Source organism: Euprymna scolopes, chromosome 7 (assembly GCF_053919585.1).
Source record: "Euprymna scolopes isolate OS-2025 chromosome 7, ASM5391958v1, whole genome shotgun sequence".
In the NCBI taxonomy this organism is placed as follows: Eukaryota; Metazoa; Mollusca; class Cephalopoda; order Sepiida; family Sepiolidae; genus Euprymna; species Euprymna scolopes.
In genome coordinates this window covers 115,938,239-115,956,052 of record NC_136488.1, presented here as the reverse complement: position 1 = coordinate 115,956,052, position 17,814 = coordinate 115,938,239, and the positions used below count along the sequence as shown (strand labels likewise).

At 30.2% G+C, this 17,814-nt stretch overlaps 1 protein-coding gene across 1 annotated transcript in view; it reads right to left on the bottom strand.

The window, feature by feature from the left end:
• Nucleotides 1–369: 369 nt before the first annotated feature.
• Nucleotides 370–17,814, bottom strand: part of LOC145279901 (integrin beta-1-binding protein 1-like) — a 34,945-nt gene continuing 17,500 nt past the window's right edge. The window contains exons 3-5 of the mRNA XM_080131433.1: nucleotides 7,325–7,420; nucleotides 3,996–4,139; nucleotides 370–933 (exon numbers count right to left, since the gene is read on the bottom strand). Of these exons, the coding sequence (XP_079987559.1) occupies nucleotides 868–933; nucleotides 3,996–4,139; nucleotides 7,325–7,420 (306 nt within the window). The 3' untranslated portion in view covers nucleotides 370–867. The remainder of the gene's footprint in view (nucleotides 934–3,995; nucleotides 4,140–7,324; nucleotides 7,421–17,814) is intronic.

Sequence of the window (17,814 nt, the reverse complement as noted above, 5' to 3'; positions counted from 1 at the left end):
GAGCTACATGCCACACAGTGTGAGATACAATCAATTTATTGAGGGAAACATTTGATGAATGAATAATTTCACAAAATGGATCTTTCAACTGGCCACCTTATTTGTGCAATTTAATCCTATTAGATTATTTTCTTTAGGGATATGTAAAATCCCATGTCTACACTGATAAACCAAACACAATAGACCACCTGGAAGACAACATTTAACTTGTTATTACTGAAATTCAGCTTAATTTGATGTATAGAGTTTGTGAAAATTGGACCTCTACGTTACATCATATACATACAAGCTACATGCCTGAAATTGTATTTGAATTATAAATGTCAAAAATTAATCTTTGGAATAAACCACATATTTGTATGATAAAAATATTTTTCTGTGATTTATTTTAATTATTTTTTAATTTCAGACCACAAAACTTGTCCATTTAACAATTTAAAGGATGTAATAGAATCTGATACACGTAAAAGATCGTCTCCTTTGAAATCAGATAAGTAACAAGGAGTTTTTAGTCAGGCAGTTCTATATTCGTCAGTCAATCGGTCTGTCATGCTTTAGTTTGAAATAAAATCTTCATTGTAAAACATGCAGATGGGATGAAATCAGCAAAAAATGGGGGAAAGTTTATTGGACGTGATCCCATGAATCTCCATAAGAAGCTGCATCCATCCGTCGATCTGTTAGGCTTAAAGAATTTTTCATTGTTAAATGCTCAGATTGAATGAACGTCTTTTTTGTTTTTGAAGCAAAGGAAAAAATTTGTGCTGACTTTCCTTGAAACGATCATATGAAATCTTAAAAAAATCAGAAAGTTATTCTCTTTTTTTGAGAGAAGCAGAAGAATAGGATTTTTTTTTTTTGTGATATTCATTTATTCATGGTGATGGCATCAAACAATTTCTGCAGACACTGGCAAATATTTTTGGCTTGATCCTGGGAAAAGAAGAAAGTAAAGAAATTAAGTATAAAAAAACATAATTTTTGTATAATTTACCTCGTTTCAGTTATGTAATTCTTTTTATAAACTTTTTACTAAAGCTATGTCTTTTTAATTACTCTTAAGTATTTGGAAGTTTGATCTCTTGTACTTGCTAAAGGTTCCAAGTATGGTTTCATTCCATTTGGCATAATGGTGAGAATGTTTGTTAATAAACCAGGAGATTTAGGTTCGATCCTCAGTTGAGTCATGCCAAAGACAAAAAAAATGGTACTTGATGTGGATCAAAGGTAAGTAATCCAGGGAAAGTAGTGATGCCTTCCCTTACATGTCACTTCTATATATATTAAGGCAGTATTTTTCTCTAAAGAAAATAAATTGAAAATCTTAATTGAAACAAAAGAAATTAAAGTTTGCTTTCAAAAAGTAAATCATTTAATCTTTTGATAATAATGATAAACAACATCATCATCATCATAATAACAAATATAATTATATTTTGCTTTTTTTTAGTCTGTTTTACATTCTGGTATGTGTTGAACATTTGTATGAAGGTAACCACCTTGTGAAGAAAGCTTATTTGTAAGAGAGTTGAACACTAAAAGCAAATCCACTATATTTCTAAAAAAAAAAGAACATTTTTTTAGAAAAAAGATGGGAAAAAAACAAGAAAAAAAGGAAGCAAATAAAAGAACTTGTGATAAAAGTTATTATAATTTCAAAAATAGACAACTAAATTATTTTAGTCATTTATTTTATTTAGTTTGTTTTGATAAGCAAAACACCAACCAATTTACCCTTTCCTTTCATTTTTTTTTTATATCACTTACATTGGCTATCATTTAAAAGGAGTTGAGTTGGCTTCTTTGCTGATCTGGATGGCATCTTGAATGAATATCACCCATTTTGTAGGGTTTTTGACTGACCCGGCAATCTTCAACCATTCATGATTCCACTATTGAAAACCATAGAAATCTAACGGACACTGATTACCTTTCATTGTAATCAGATAAGTTTTGGTTCAGTGTTGGTACGGATCTAGCTCCATAGATTGGTATGAATACTTATCGGCATGACTAAATAAATGCAGATGTCTGGATATGCATTTTTTGCAGTGAACGCTTACAGTAACATTTGAGAACAATGTATTCTCAGGAATGGTTCAATGCTTCTAGTCTTCTTCATTTACCGGACATATTTTGATATATTTGGCACTTGTTAAGAGTTTGATTTCTAAGTGAGAACAGAGTTGAGGTTGCAAGTGATACAATGTGAAACAGTCAAAGTTGATACACACTTTGATTACATCCTTGCCTTAAAGTGTAACAGTAAACTTGGCCTTAGCATCCACAAGGGCTTTACTATTTAGATGGATTGATGTCCTTTCAAACAGAATATCTTAGTCTTTGATGGTTAATCCAATCTTTTCTGCCATTAATGATAGCTTGTATTTCAGCTCTACTTTTTATGTTTGTAAGTTGTTGGATTTTTATTTCCCAATAGTAATTCTTTGATTTATTTTATTAGCTCATTAAGTCCCATGGTATCTAATTGTTTTACTATTGAGTTGAAATTTTATGCAATGACTAAAATGGGTTAGAATACATAAATTGAATGGAAAAGTTATTTATTTTTTTTAGAAAGTGAAATATTGACTGTTCTATAAATAGGACCGGATACATGTGATATGTTTTAAAATTCAAGATAAAATTTACACATTATGGTAAGGAGCAAAGCACATTTACACATTATTGTAAGGACACAAAAAGTTATGTTGAACTTTTGGCAATAAGTTAGTGGCTTACTATTGCAAGACTCATTTTGACATTGCTTTTGTCTATTCCACTTAGTAATTACTTGACCTTTCAGGTCGAATCTGACATCATTTATCAGCTTACATGATATTGCCAAACTTGTTTTCATTATGGGGTTTCTTGCCACAGCTCCTTTCAAGTATGAAGTGTATATATATATATATATATATATATATATATATATATTTTATTTCATTGTTTCCATCATGAATTAGCATTTACTACACCAAGAACTCATGTGAGCAATGGCCAGTATCACTTCTTACCTCTAATATATGAAGCATGTTTTGTCACAAGCCAATCATGTTTTATATGATATTCACAAAACATGCATGTAGTTTTAGATCATACATATAAGTTCATATATCATTGAACAAATAGAATTTTAGCAACTTATTTCACAAGAATTTTCAAGAGTGTTTCAAAAACTCTTGGAGAGAACTTGACAAATATTGATGAATTTTATCCTTTCTTCAGAGTAATTATACAGTAAGTAGTACTATTATATATTATCTTATAGATTTCTAAAATAAATTATTTGGCATCCTATTTATAGGACAGTGAGACCTAATAGGTTAATATGGAAAAAAACTTTTTATTTTTATATGGTCATATTAAAAATTAAAAAAAATTAATGCTGTATTTTATTTTCATTTTTTATACACATAAATGACAGCATTAAAAGTGGATGGAATAAGTCCAGGAAATATCTACCATTCCTAAGCAATACCGCATTACTGTTGTCAACCAATAAAATAGTTTATCAGGCATGTGTACAACTGTTATGATGTAAGTGAAAACTTGGTCAGTAAAGATTGAGGACATGTGTTGTAGAAAGAGAAACGATATGAGAAACAATGTGAATGTTAAAGAACAGTTGAGGAAGCAGGGAAGGGAAATCTAAGAAAACATGGAGAAAGTGATGAGGATGAATTTGAGATAAAAAGGGGTAAATAAAGATATGGTCAGAGATTACTTAATTTAGCAGTCAATTTCTAAATATATGCTAACATATAAAAAAGATGGGAAATTAAATATGATGACAATATCTATTGTTGCATCTTCGCATCTTTCTGAACAGCTTTTGTAATCCATCAATGCTTACGTTTGAAATAAAATTTTCTTTGCTAAATGCTCAGATGGAATATAAAATATTTTAATATGAGTTTGTTCTTGTTTTAAAATCAACTATTTTTGAAAGATTTCTTTTAGAACTTATTTTGTTGTTTTTGTTGTATGCTTACCTCTGATACACATTGGAACACAAAACAATGAAAAACTGTTTTATCAAACTGACCAACTTTGACAGCAACATTATGATGCTTGAAATCATCATGATATTGGATAATTTGAGCAATTGTCTGTAAAGGATGCCGTTGTAAAACTTCCTGAAATTGCAAACAAAGAATATTATGAGAAGTTTTATACAATCATAAGGATATTAGAAAATAATTAATGGCATTTCTAACTATGAATGACATCTAAAAAAATATTTTTGTTGTTAAGGCAGGTTTCAAAAACAAGATGTATCAACAAATTGATTTGTGTTTTTATAAGGTAATACAATTTTGGAACAAGTTTCCAGATCAAATGAAAAACAGCAATAGTGTAGAATATTTTCAAAAGGAAAAGAAATTAGGAGGAAATTTTTGTGAACTATCGAATAAAATTTTAAACAGAATTTGATCTAAGTATTAACGTACAATTTATTTGTTTAAGAACGGATTTGAGAAAATATTTACAAAGGGAGATGCCAAAAGAGGTACAACAAACAAATGATAATAATTGCAAATCTAAATGACCACTTTTCTCATAATTCATCTTATTTGCTTTCCCATAAGCAATGTTCGTAGCAACCATTACATGGCAGTAACATACTTGGTGATCATTAAAGAAGAACTAATAATAATAGAAGAAAAAAAAAAAAGATAGACAATATAGATGAGAAAGTGAAGAAAGAAGGAGAGGAGATAGAAACAGTAAATAAGGGATATAGAAATACATATATAAATAGATAAAAATAAAACATTCTGAAAGTGAAGAAAATGGGATTAGAAAAATGTTTAAAAAAAGTGTTCAAGATAAGATAAAAAATAAAATGTATTATTGACTCTTCTTTAATGATTCCCATTATTTCATAGTAGCCTATCTCTCTCTCTCTCTCTCTATATATATATATATATATATATATATTACTATTACTGACATATATTCCAATTTACCCTTATATGTTTTACTTTTAATTACTTTTTTACCATATTATCTTATTCCTTCATTCTCATTTATATCTAAATGCTATTAAGCCAGTTTTTCTATATCTGCATTTTGTCTAATTCTGGCACTTCTCCTCTTCTGATGGGAAGTGTTTAGCTTTGAAATGGCATGATCTAAAGAGGTTCTTTTCTTAGTTTTCCCCTTAACTTTTCCTTAATGTTCTAATGATATCAAGTTATGTACAACTTTTATTCCTCATCTTTCATTTAATATATATATATATATATATATATATATATATATATATATATATATATATATATATATATATATATATATATGGCACAATCATATTGACACAGCGATTCTCACCAGATCACCGAAGTTAAGCAACATTGAGCCTGGCCAGTACTAGATGGGTGACTATTTGGGAAGGTTGGGTGCTGTATGTACTGCAGCAAGTCATAGAAATTTCCAGGTTGGTATCTGGGGGTGCATTAATTCATTGGGAGAGATGCACCCTCAGTCTTCATTAAGACATGCATCTAGAAGAGAGAAACTCTGATGTAAAAACCTGCAGTATACTGTACACTCTGTCCTGTGGCAGTCATCTTCACCGACAAAGGTTAGCAGTAATACCAAAAAGTGTGGTTGGTTCTACACAAAGCCTTAACCACTATAAACAAATGATCATTTGTGGATTTCCAGGCAACTTAGTTGTTGTGGTAGAACCTCATACATTGAAATCGACAGGAGAGTCCATCATATATATATATATATATATATATATATATATATATTATAAAAATAGTTATTTTTCCCCTTTTCTTTTCCTATTCTTCATTATCTATTTTTTATTATGAATTTCTGTATTTAAATTGTTTACTTATAAATAATGTATTTTGGCTGCATTCCTGGTTTCTGGATGACAAGTTTTTTGGAATATCAGTCACCTACTTTTGGCATCTTCATTTTTCAATATAAATTCCATTTTTTAACTCTGTGTTGAGTTAATTATGAATTTCATTTACCCAGCTTCCCTAAAAGGATTTGAAGGAATATTTTGGAGTTTAAAATTTCTTTCTGCTGACTCTAATATTTTCAGTTTCTTTTCTGGTGTATTTTTCTTCAAAAATATGCTGCACCTTTTACAAATTTTCTGACATGCCTACACATACAAACATTTTGAATCTATTACCAAAATATGAGAATTTCTTTTTACTTAGGAACCTTGCCTTGGACTTTACGTTTGGTTCTATTTTACTCTTTCTTATATATATTTACGTATCTTTTATATACTCCTTCCCGTTTATTTTCCTTTTTAATAGTACCCATTATTTTATCCCCTACTGATATTTTTCATTTCTAATCTAAATGTTCTAAGACAGTTTTTGTTTGTATATCCTTATATCTGTATAATGCTGGCTTTTCTCCTGTTCTGATGGCCTAAAGAGGTTTTCTTCTTTTTTCTCTGATTTTCATCCTTATTGATTTGATGACACAATAAAGTTCTATGTAACTTTTATTCCTCATCTTTTAATTTTAATATATCAATTGTTCTTCTTAACTGTGTAGAGCTTTTACTATCTTGATAGATTTGCTTTATTAAAGATAATATATTTTCAGGTTCATTTATTACTTAGTATAATATAAAATAATATATTATATATAATTTTTTTGTTTTAAGTATTTACTTCAACAGTGCTCAGTACATGAAGAGATCTTAGCATCAACAAATGAATTTGCACTCTTTTGTTTAATAAGGTTTCAGCGCTCTTCTTTCTAAATGAATAACATAAAACATGACCATGCCATTAATCAAAATCACATTATTCTTTCATTTACTATCACCATTTTTCATTTTATCAATATGTGAAATTTAAGATTTACATAATCAACATTATAGAAGCTTTTGATTTTATTTCTTTAGTTTTTTCAATCTACTTTTTCTAAAAATACTGAATCTTTTTTTTACCAATTATTCCAAAGTAGAGCTTTTTTCATATACAATTTATGGCTATTTCACTTCTACGATTAAGTAATTTTTTTTATATCTTTAAACTTTAAGATTACTCATTATATGCACAAACATAAATTATAGATCATATAATTATCTGCATGTTCCAACCCATCTTAAGGTTTCCTCTTCAACTGCTGGTGATCAACTGCTGACATTCCTAATAGTTGTTTGATAATGATATGGTTTATCAGTGTTTTTCTTATTGAATGCACTGTGATTTGTGATATAATGTCAAGAATGTTTTGTGGCAAATTTGATGCAATTCTGTTATAAAATTTTGAAGCCTCTAAATATTTATTATTTTTTCTATAACTAGTATCAACATTTTTTAAACCTTACCTGACCTGACATATCCAAAACTTTGATGCCATGAATAGAAACATTCAATTTCACAGTATCTTCTTCTCGTGCAGCTATTGGAAGTTTCCCTTCAATCTACAATGGAAGATTTTTATAAGCAAAAAACAAAACAAAACAAAATAAAAAACAATGAGTGCTAAAGTTTTTTGATTTATCTGAATTATATCTATATCAAAACACCTTAGATTTAATCATACAATAAAATATTTTAAAAATATTTTTTAATTCAAAACTATAACTTGTTTCATTATTTTATCTGAATTTTTTTTTTTTTTACATTTTCATACACCTAACAAAAACTTGGATTATGAGGCGCCTTTAATAAGTTTTTATTGATAGTACACACATGGAACTCTAGTCCTTTTAAAAGTAATCTCCTTCAGCAGCAATGCATTTGTAATGTTCAAACAATTTTTGGAAGGTCCCATGAAGTCCTCTTGTGTGAACGTGTCAATGTCACAGCCTCTTTCATCTCCTTAATTGTCTCATAGCAACAATCTCTAAGGTTTTTCTCAAACTTAGGGAATAAAGTCACAGGAAGCAAGGTTTGGACTATAAGAAGGATGAAGAAATGTCTTGATACCCGTCTTGGTCAAATAGTCTGTGAAAAGGATGAATTTGTGGACTGGTGCATTGTCCTGGTGGAAATGCCACTCGCCTGATTTGAAGAGAGCTGGCCTCTTCCGACAGAATCTCTTCCTCAACTCTCTTAAAACCTCAACATAGTATTCTTTGTTAACTGTCTTTCCAGTGGGAACCCAGTGCATGTATATCATGCCCGTGCTGTTAAAAACAGGGATCATCATAAGTTTCTGGGTGTATTTACTTTGGCCTTCTTGGAACTGGGAGAGTCTGCATGCTTCCACTGGAAACTCTGTTTCTTGGTTGTAGCAGTAGATCCAGCTTTCATCGCAGGTCACCAGAGCATCAAGAACTACGGGATCCGAATTCATCAGCCGGACCATCCTCCAATTGTCATGACATCTTTCTTTCTGACCTTCTTTGAGCACCCTTGGGATAAACTGCGCAAATCTTCCACATCTTCAGTTCCTCACAAATAATTGTGTATACTGTTCCCACACTAACATCAAACTGTACACTTATTGACTCTACAGACACACAACGGTTCTTATCCATGAAATTCTTTATTTGGCCAATCAACTCTGGTGTTCTGATTTCCTTACACCTCCCACACCTCTCATCAACCCTCATAAATTCTCTGCCTTCCTTGAATCTCTTATGCAACTCAAAAACTGATGCTCAATTAAAACAAGATGGTCCAAAAGTAGTCTGAATCATTCCATACGTTTCTGCAGTATTTTTTTTTTCAAGTTTAAAACAGAATTTGATGGCATATCATTCTTCTAAAGTGTCCTCATGTCCACATTGTATTTTTGAAATTCATCAGATATGACAATTAGGCTTTAGTAGGGCATATTAATTCCTCCTGTAGCTGTTCATTTAAACCTGAAATCACTAAAATTGGTCAGTCATTTCATAAGATGTATAGCATTAACATACTGAATTTTCAAGTGTCTACGATAATTTTAAATGCAACGCCGGGTACCCTCCGCTAGTTAATAATAAAGGTGAAAAGCACAAAGTAACCATTTATAATTACTCAATAATTGAAAAAGATTATTTGAGTGTATGACCTTCCAATTTTCACTTATTCATCTTCCTGTCTTCTTCTTTCTTTCTTGTTCTTGCATATAACAAAGGAGGCACAGTTTTTCTCCTCTGGACCAAAATACCGTAGATTTTCAATAACAGATGTTGCATAAAAATTTATTATGTCTAAACCTTCAACCTCCGTCTTATGTAACTTTACTATGTCGTTTTATACACATTTATTTGTTAAAGTTAAATCCTATACATCCAAGGAGAGTCATCATCACTATTGCCCAGATTTACAGAGGAAGTAGTTCGCATTTTCCCCTCTTCCTGATATGTCCTCCCACTCTCCCAGTAAAGACATGTAACCATATAGTCAATATAACTATTTGGACCTGACACCCTAATTAACTTGATTGAACACTTATAAACATACAATTACCATTACATGTCACTATTCAAAATATAATGAATTCTCCCCAGTAAATTTTCAACAATTCTCATCGGCTACGACCTCGAAATTCTATTATTCCGATTTACACACAAGAATACAAAAATGAACACTAGAATCCCAATTCAAAATAGACGCTCAAATGCCACACATACAGAAAGAGAGATAGACAAGTACATAGATAGAGAGAAAGAGAGAAATAGAGAGAGAGAGAGACAGACAGACAGAGGTAGAGAATTAGACACCCAACAGCGCAAGGGGAGGGTGTTGTGTATCTGTTCTGTACTTTCACCTAACAATTTAATAAAAACAGATATAAAACTTTAATAAATTTGGAAATACTATTTAAAAACTGCATCAAATAAAATTTCACTGTTTTTTCAATATGAGAATATACACTGACGACATTGAAATGAAAACTCAGTTTGACAACCATCTTCATTCTGTGACAGGTACATGATAAAGATTTTCATTGATTTTTGGTTATTTTTGTTTATCACTACAAGTGCTAATCTGATCTTGCACCAATTTTCCTGTTAATAATTACCTATAACTATAATCTATGGCAAAAAAAAAAAAAAAAGAAACATATAATAACAAAGCGCAAAGTTTCTTCTTTTTTTCAGAGCAAAAACGGAATGCTCCCTGCAATGTGTTGCGTACAACATTGTAGTCAGTGCATATTTCGAAATGGGGGCCTCACTCGTGTACGTCAGCCAATAGAAGTTTTCAGTAGTAACCGTCGTTCTTTTTTTATTGTTTTTTTTTTCTGAGTCAATGCACACCCTATAACTAAAAGGGGATCTTAAAGGTCAACATGGATATCTCGCTTGATATAAACGGAAGTTTCTTCTACATTTTCACATGAACAATTTCTCTATATTCTAAATGCTTCACAAACATTTTTTCCAACCGATTTTGCACATCCAAAAGTTACAAGGTTGGTTCAGAATATTTGCATGTGGAGATCATGACAACAGTTATCAAGATTATATTTGGGGCAGATATTTTGACAACCTGTACCCCCCTCCCACCTCATGGAGTGGCTATTCCAAAAAGCGTTCTTAACAGGAGTAGGTTGGGGTGTCAATTCCAAAAACTTTCTTTTTAAGCTTCCTTAAGCTTAAGGCTTAAATTTTAGATATTTTTTAGAATCAAAATAATGTAATGGATTTTGGTTAAAATTGGGATAAGAATTCTAGATGTAAGGTTTAGTATTATTAGATAAAAGTGATACAAAACTGTTCTGTTCAGAGAATTAATTTTACCCATCCTAGTATGGGTATTTTAATATTTAATATATAAAATCAAGTAAAGGTTTTTCCTATTTTGCTGATGGAAATAGCTATAAATAAAAACATCTGTTTTATTTGTGATTTAGGCTAAATATTAGTTCATGTTTTATAAAACCAAAACTTTATTTCCAATCAATTTTATCGATTTTAATATTTAGTTTTGAACATATTTTATTTTTAAATAGTTATAAATAAAAGAAAGAGGAGAAACTTTAAAACTTACGCCCAAAAGTTCTCTCATTGTCACTCATTACACTGGGTACAATTAATAACAGAATTTTTCCATACTGAGCACAGCATTATCTTTTTTATTTTTCAGTAATACATTTTATTTTATTCATTGGATTCGTTTGATTAAAAATTCATTATTATTATTATTATTATTATTATTATTATTATTATTATTATTATTATTATTATTCAATTTAAACTAAATACAAATAAAATTATATCACAATAAAAAAAAGCATTACAAAAGTGCACTTTCTTTGTGAGCGTTTTTAAACATGACACTTGTAATATTATGGAATAAGTCTAATTTAAAAGATGCTTATTTAAAAATTGATGCAATATTTTTTTATAGCAGGGTAACTATAGAGCATTACAAAAAGTTTGATTAAAAAATAATTTAATAATAATAATAATAATCCTATTTTTGCTAATCAAATAAAACTTTGAATAATTTTTTTGCTAATCAAATAAAACTTTGAATAAAATAACATTGAATTATATATATATATATATATTAGTACTATAGTAAATTCGAGAAAGCAAGTTGATACAGTGATTGCAGATTATTAAATGACTTACTGACTAAATAGTTTTTTAACGAATGATAAAAATGAATTTTTTTTGTATAGTTTTAAAGGTTAAAAATTTCCAAGACTATATATATATATATATATATATATATATATAAGCTTAAAACATAAAATATGTTTAGATATTTGTAATTTTTACAATTTCTAATAATGAAATATTAAAGATATTAATCTTTTTTCCTTAATTTCAATTTATTTTAGGTTTAGTTTATTTTGATAAACACAAAACAGGTTTAATTCTAACATAGAAACTGGAATATATAACCTATTGTTTTTCAACAAAATTTAGATAACATTTATTTATTCTAGTGTTTGTCTTGGAATAACATATTTCATTTACTTTTTAATGGATATAAATGTGAACATCACCTTTACTTTTTTGTTGACAATATTATCAAATTACTGACTAATGTCTATCTATTCATTTAAAATTAAATAAAAATTCTTTTGTATAAAACATTACGCAAAGATTTTTTTTTATGTATATAACATTAACAATGTGAAAATAGTTTTAGTGTACAAAAGATTACATTAAATTATCGTGTTTGTTTTGTTTTGTTTTTTGGCTAAATATGTTTATAGTTCAATTACAATACCGTCCAGGAATTATCAATTCGATGCTCCTAAATAGTTATTTGGTGTCACTCTCCTCCTCACCTTATGCTGCAGATGAGATGGCTTATTAATAAAGTTGATACCATCTCTGAAATGATCGTACACAAATTTGTTATTGTTTGAATTCTTAGAACAAATTTAATACTAATGTATCAACTGAAAAACAAAACAAATACAGACATTTCAATACCATTCAATGCTACTCAACAGTTTCAATTAGAAACTAATTTCTGGACTTGGATTGAAATTTAAAAGGCAAAAGTAAATTACTATGGTCCATTTGTGCTTCCAAACCAAAGAAAAAAAACCCAGTAAGTTTTAATTGCATCACTATTGTAAGAAAGAACAAAGAAATTTATATTGTTGTCCACTTCCTATTTTTTAAAACATTCTACTTGAACACATTATGTTTTGTTTATCTGTTTTGTAGCACATCAACCCCTTTAAGGTTATTTTCATGGCAAAACACAATACTTATTGTAAATGATTTATTAGTAATATTAATTGCATAAGTTGTATTTGATCCGGAGCTAGAGAGAATTTGTAGGTTCATACTTTTTCTAATAGTATATATATATATATATATATATATATATATATATATATATATATATATATATATATATATAATTAATAGTTAGTTTTTTTTTGAAAAAGAAATCCAGCAGAGTGCTCAATCCGAAAGTAAGAGCATATTTATATATATTTTTTGGTTTACAGAAAGTTTTTAGATGCGACAAGTCATTGATACTGTCGGTTTAACACCCGATGATTAGGACCGTTTTAGATACCCATATCAAGCTCTCGTCAACCAATACTCATCTCTATTTGTCCAAATAGTTATGAAACAATTGTAACACAAAGAAATACACCATATGATGTTACTATTTTATATTTTGTTATCTTGATTATTGCAAAAATATTATATATATGAGCGATTTTCTAAGTAAAACAATCTTTGAGGTGAAGATACTACTTAACCGCATTTATCATTCAAAAAACATGACTATATTTGAAATGACTTCCGTTCAACAATATATCTCCATATGAACAATGCTGGATAATTATTGGTCAGTATCAAATAGAATTTGAACTCCATATCCATTGCATAAAAATGCAAAACAAAGAAAACTCTTACCACTAAAAGCATTATGCATTGAAAAGACAACAAATAATGCAGATAACCCTAAAATATTCATGCACAATTAAATCTGATCACAAAATTAAATTTTGACAACGTTAAGATATTTGATATCCTATGTGCTCTAGAGACAGAAATAGACAGAAAAGAAAACAACATACAAGCAGAGGAAACTAATATTTCAACATACTTTTAACATTTTTATCTTTAGCCAGATTTGCCAAGCTGACATTTTAGCAATCAGCATTTGAATAAATAGACAAATAAAAGCTTTTAGTAAAAATGAAAGTTTTAGTTAATATTCTTTACTGTTTATATTTGTACATTGTTATATGCATAAATGTTATGAACAGTACATAATGTTAAACATATTATTGTCTTAATTGATAGCCTTTGTTTATGTATAGGCTATGCAGAGATCCTCTTAACTAGGAGCAAAGTGTAGTATCTGTTTTGGTACTATACTTAATCTTTCTGTTCCTTGGCCAGTGAAAGAGAAATCTTGTTAAACTAAGGTAATTTTAATTTTTACCTCAATCCAGAATGCTTTTTTGGGAAGTTGGATTTTCTTCACATTAAAAACCAATCTTATGTCTACTTGTATTCATAGAGAGGAAAGTAAATAGACATTTCTCTCATGTAATGAATGACTTTGTCCAGGTGAAAATATCCTACGTTTGAAAATTGAACTAAACTACTTTTTAAAACCATTTTTCATCTAAGAAAACATGGAGTCATTAATTATATGAGAAAAATATTGAAGCATACTTTTCTATAACTTTGATGCACAGTGTTCCTGCAAAATGCCTTATTTACTTGCCTTCCAACAAGGACAGAGTTAGACACAAGGTTAATTTTTAATGTGGAGAAAGTCCAGCTCTCCAAAAAGGGCACTCTGGATTGAGGCAAAAATTAAAATCACCTCAGCCTAAAAGGATTTCTCCTTCATTCACCAAAGAAAGGAAAGATTAAGTATTGTACCAGAATAGATATGATACTTTGTTCAAAAGTCCAAAGGATCTCTGCATAGCCTATGCATAAACAAAGGCTATCAATTAAGATAATAAAGTATTATTATTCATAACACTTACACATGTGGTAACATATCTAAACAGTAAAGAATGCTAATTATTTATTTAGTTTAACATTAAACTTATTAACTAACTACATATGTCTGTTCCTGTTTTTTGTCTTTAACACACTAAATTATTTTTTAAATTTATTATTTATCAAATATTTATTAAAATAAATCATACTATAGCATAGACTAAAATAAAATGTCCTTTTTTGAATTTCATTAATATTCACTCTTCTTTTTGATCACACACAAGGCTGATAAGAGCTAGCCAGTTTTCTCCTCCTTGCATTCACCACTTAATTAGTCTACACTCTTTCCCTATCAGCCATCTTACTGATTTGACATGTCTGGTTTAATGAGTAAAAACAAAAATTTTTAAATTAAGATTTGTAAAGAAAAAACAAAAAAAAGAAAAATTAAAGTAAAGACTCCTGAATAATGCCGGGTAAGTACAGTTTGTTTAGGTACATTTGTATATATTATATGCACATGTTTTATGCATAGAATATGTATAAAGATGATAAATAGTAAAGAAAGTTATGTTAAAGCTTCATTGTATATTTACAGCATTCCATTGATGCAAATTGTATTACAGCAATGCTTTCTTTTTACATCATGTTTATGTTGAAATTGTATTGTCGTAGGCTAACACAGAAGCCATTCATTATGTATAATATAAATCTCACTTGTGTGTTTAAATGTATGTAGGTATGTATGCATGTCTGCTTAAAACTTTCGACAGAAGCAACGTATTTTCACAAAATCGATATCATTTTGAAGCTTGACCCTTCGGACAGCAAATATTAAAAAATGGGCCAAAAACATTAATTCCTTCACCCTCAACTGGGCACTTTTCTACAAGGAGGGGTCGTTTTTTTTACTGATAATTTCTGAAAGTCATCCTCTCTTTTCAATTGACTAGCCTTAATTCAAACCTTTGCCACTTTCGGTTTGGCGATTGACACAACGGCAAAGACGTCACAATTTTTTTTTTTCACGCTCTTTTCCTCCTTTGCAGTATGGGTTCGAGCCTGTCTGCCTACTACCACGTTTTTTTTTTTGCTCAACACACACCTCCAAACACTCGGGCAATGCCGGGCACTGAGGTTAATATGTCAAATAAGATAAAAACACATTTTTTGTGGCTAAGAATTGAGTTGTTCATTACATAAAAATAATTCTAGCCAAAATTCCAAGGATTTACTCTTAGCATGGAAATAGAGGGATTGTAGATCAAGATCTTTTCCAACAGCATTAGAGTGTAAATGATTGTAGAATAAGAACTTTGTCTAGCTGATTTCACAGGTGGCGGCCCCCAGCACAACAGAATTGAATAAATAAAAAATGACTCCCAAATGGAGAAATATGAAGAAAGAGAAAAATCATTGAACAAGAGATGAATTCATATGAAAATGTCAACATGCAAATGAATTCATATTAACATTTATGACAATCATTGATCAAACATGAGTGGAAAAGATTTGAATTATAAATGCCGTCATATAATCATTTATTCCCATCAAAAGAGATTGCTTGATGCATGAAATGTGTGTAAAAGGTAAACACAATAAATGGCATTTGTGATAAAAACATTTAACAAGTGTTGAGAATAAGGTCCTAAATTATTTTAATGAAAATCCCCCCCCCAAAAAAAAACCAACAAAAAAGGAGATAACTGTAAAATTGTTCCCAAATACATACAAGCATTGTTGCAAAGAGATTCTTTCTCTACAAAATCTAAATCAAATGGTTTTCAAAATGGTGTTATTGAATACAATGTTTCTCATTTGCTTTTCATTTGACATCACTCCACAAACCTTTCACAGTCTGTAAACACATGCTCGTAACATTAGGATTTACAAAGTCAGCCTCAGCAAAAGCAATATTGTAGTTTTGGTAAATTTCACTGTATATATGGAGTCCATCTATAATCTCAGTCAAAGATAATGTCCATTGAAAAATGCAATTGTTGAATCATCCATAACAAATCACAATAAAAAAAAATTGAAATTTTACAGTTACCTTTATTGCTTTTTTATTAATTTCGGACATTATTTTAACAATTGCTGAATATATGTTGGAAATGGTGTGGTGCCATATTACCGGCACAAACTGTGAAAGTGAATTGTTTATTCGATAGGTAAATCCAGTAGAGTTGTTTATTTGATGGGTAATTCCAGACAAGTTGTTTATTTGATGGGTAATTCCAGACAAGTTGTTTATTCGATGGGTAATTCCAGACAAGTTGTTTATTCGATGGGTAATTCCAGACAAGTTGTTTATTCGATGGGTAATTCCAGACAAGTTGTTTATTCGATGGGTAATTCCAGACAAGTTGTTTATTCGATGGGTAATTCCAGACAAGTTGTTTATTCGATGGGTAATTCCAGACAAGTTGTTTATTCGATGGGTAATTCCAGACAAGTTGTTTATTCGATGGGTAATTCCAGACAAGTTGTTTATTCGATGGGTAATTCCAGACAAGTTGTTTATTCGATGGGTAATTCCAGACAAGTTGTTTATTCGATGGGTAATTCCAGACAAATTCAACAATGGTTCTCTATTTGTTTTTAGATTTTCACCTGTTTAGATCGATGAGTTAGACTATTCTTGAAAATTTCAACTTAATCCATTTCAAACAATTCTATAGGCATTTGAAGGCAAATTGACAATTTTGGAACGTTTCAGTTTTTTTTTGTTTTTTTTTTACACAGTGATCACCACTTATCAAGGCCCGGAAGCAACTCAGGGATAAGGGTTATTGCAAGTAAATTAAGTTAGTGAGAAGATTTGCTGAAGTGTTTACTTAAGGGGGCGGTTCATTAGGAATTTGTTAACATTGGACTTGAAGACATCCAAGTTGTAGTCTGGAGGGAAGCAGGCAGACGGAACAGAGTTCCACAGGCGTGCAGTTCTAAGAAAGAAGCTTTGTTCATGGAATCCGCGTTTTGATTTAGGCACAGATATAGAGTGGGGGAAATTTTTCACAGTGGATTCAGCTAGACGGGTGTTTTTCGTGAAAGATTGGCGAGGGGGACCAGAGATTGGAGTTCAGACGAGCATCTGCCATGGAAATAACGATAAAACAAGGATAGGCTCGCAACGTCTCTTCTGTGGGAGAGAGGTTGCAGGGTAGAGAAAAGGGCATCCCCCACAAAGTCTATTTTGTACTCTGTCAAGGCAGGATAGGCTGTTTTTAGCAGCTCCTACCCAGATATGGCAACAGTATTCCATCTTTGGACGTACTTGGCTTTTATATAGATAGAGAATTGCATCAGTAGTGAGATATCTTCTGGAGCGGTAGAAGGATCCCACCATCTTTCCAGCGACTTGGCAACAGACTTGATGTATGTGTTCCATTTCAGATCAGGAGTAAAGGTCAAACCCAGAAGCTTGTCAAAACACGGAGCCTCACCCAGACGAGAGCCATCCATCACAATTGATGCCAGATAGG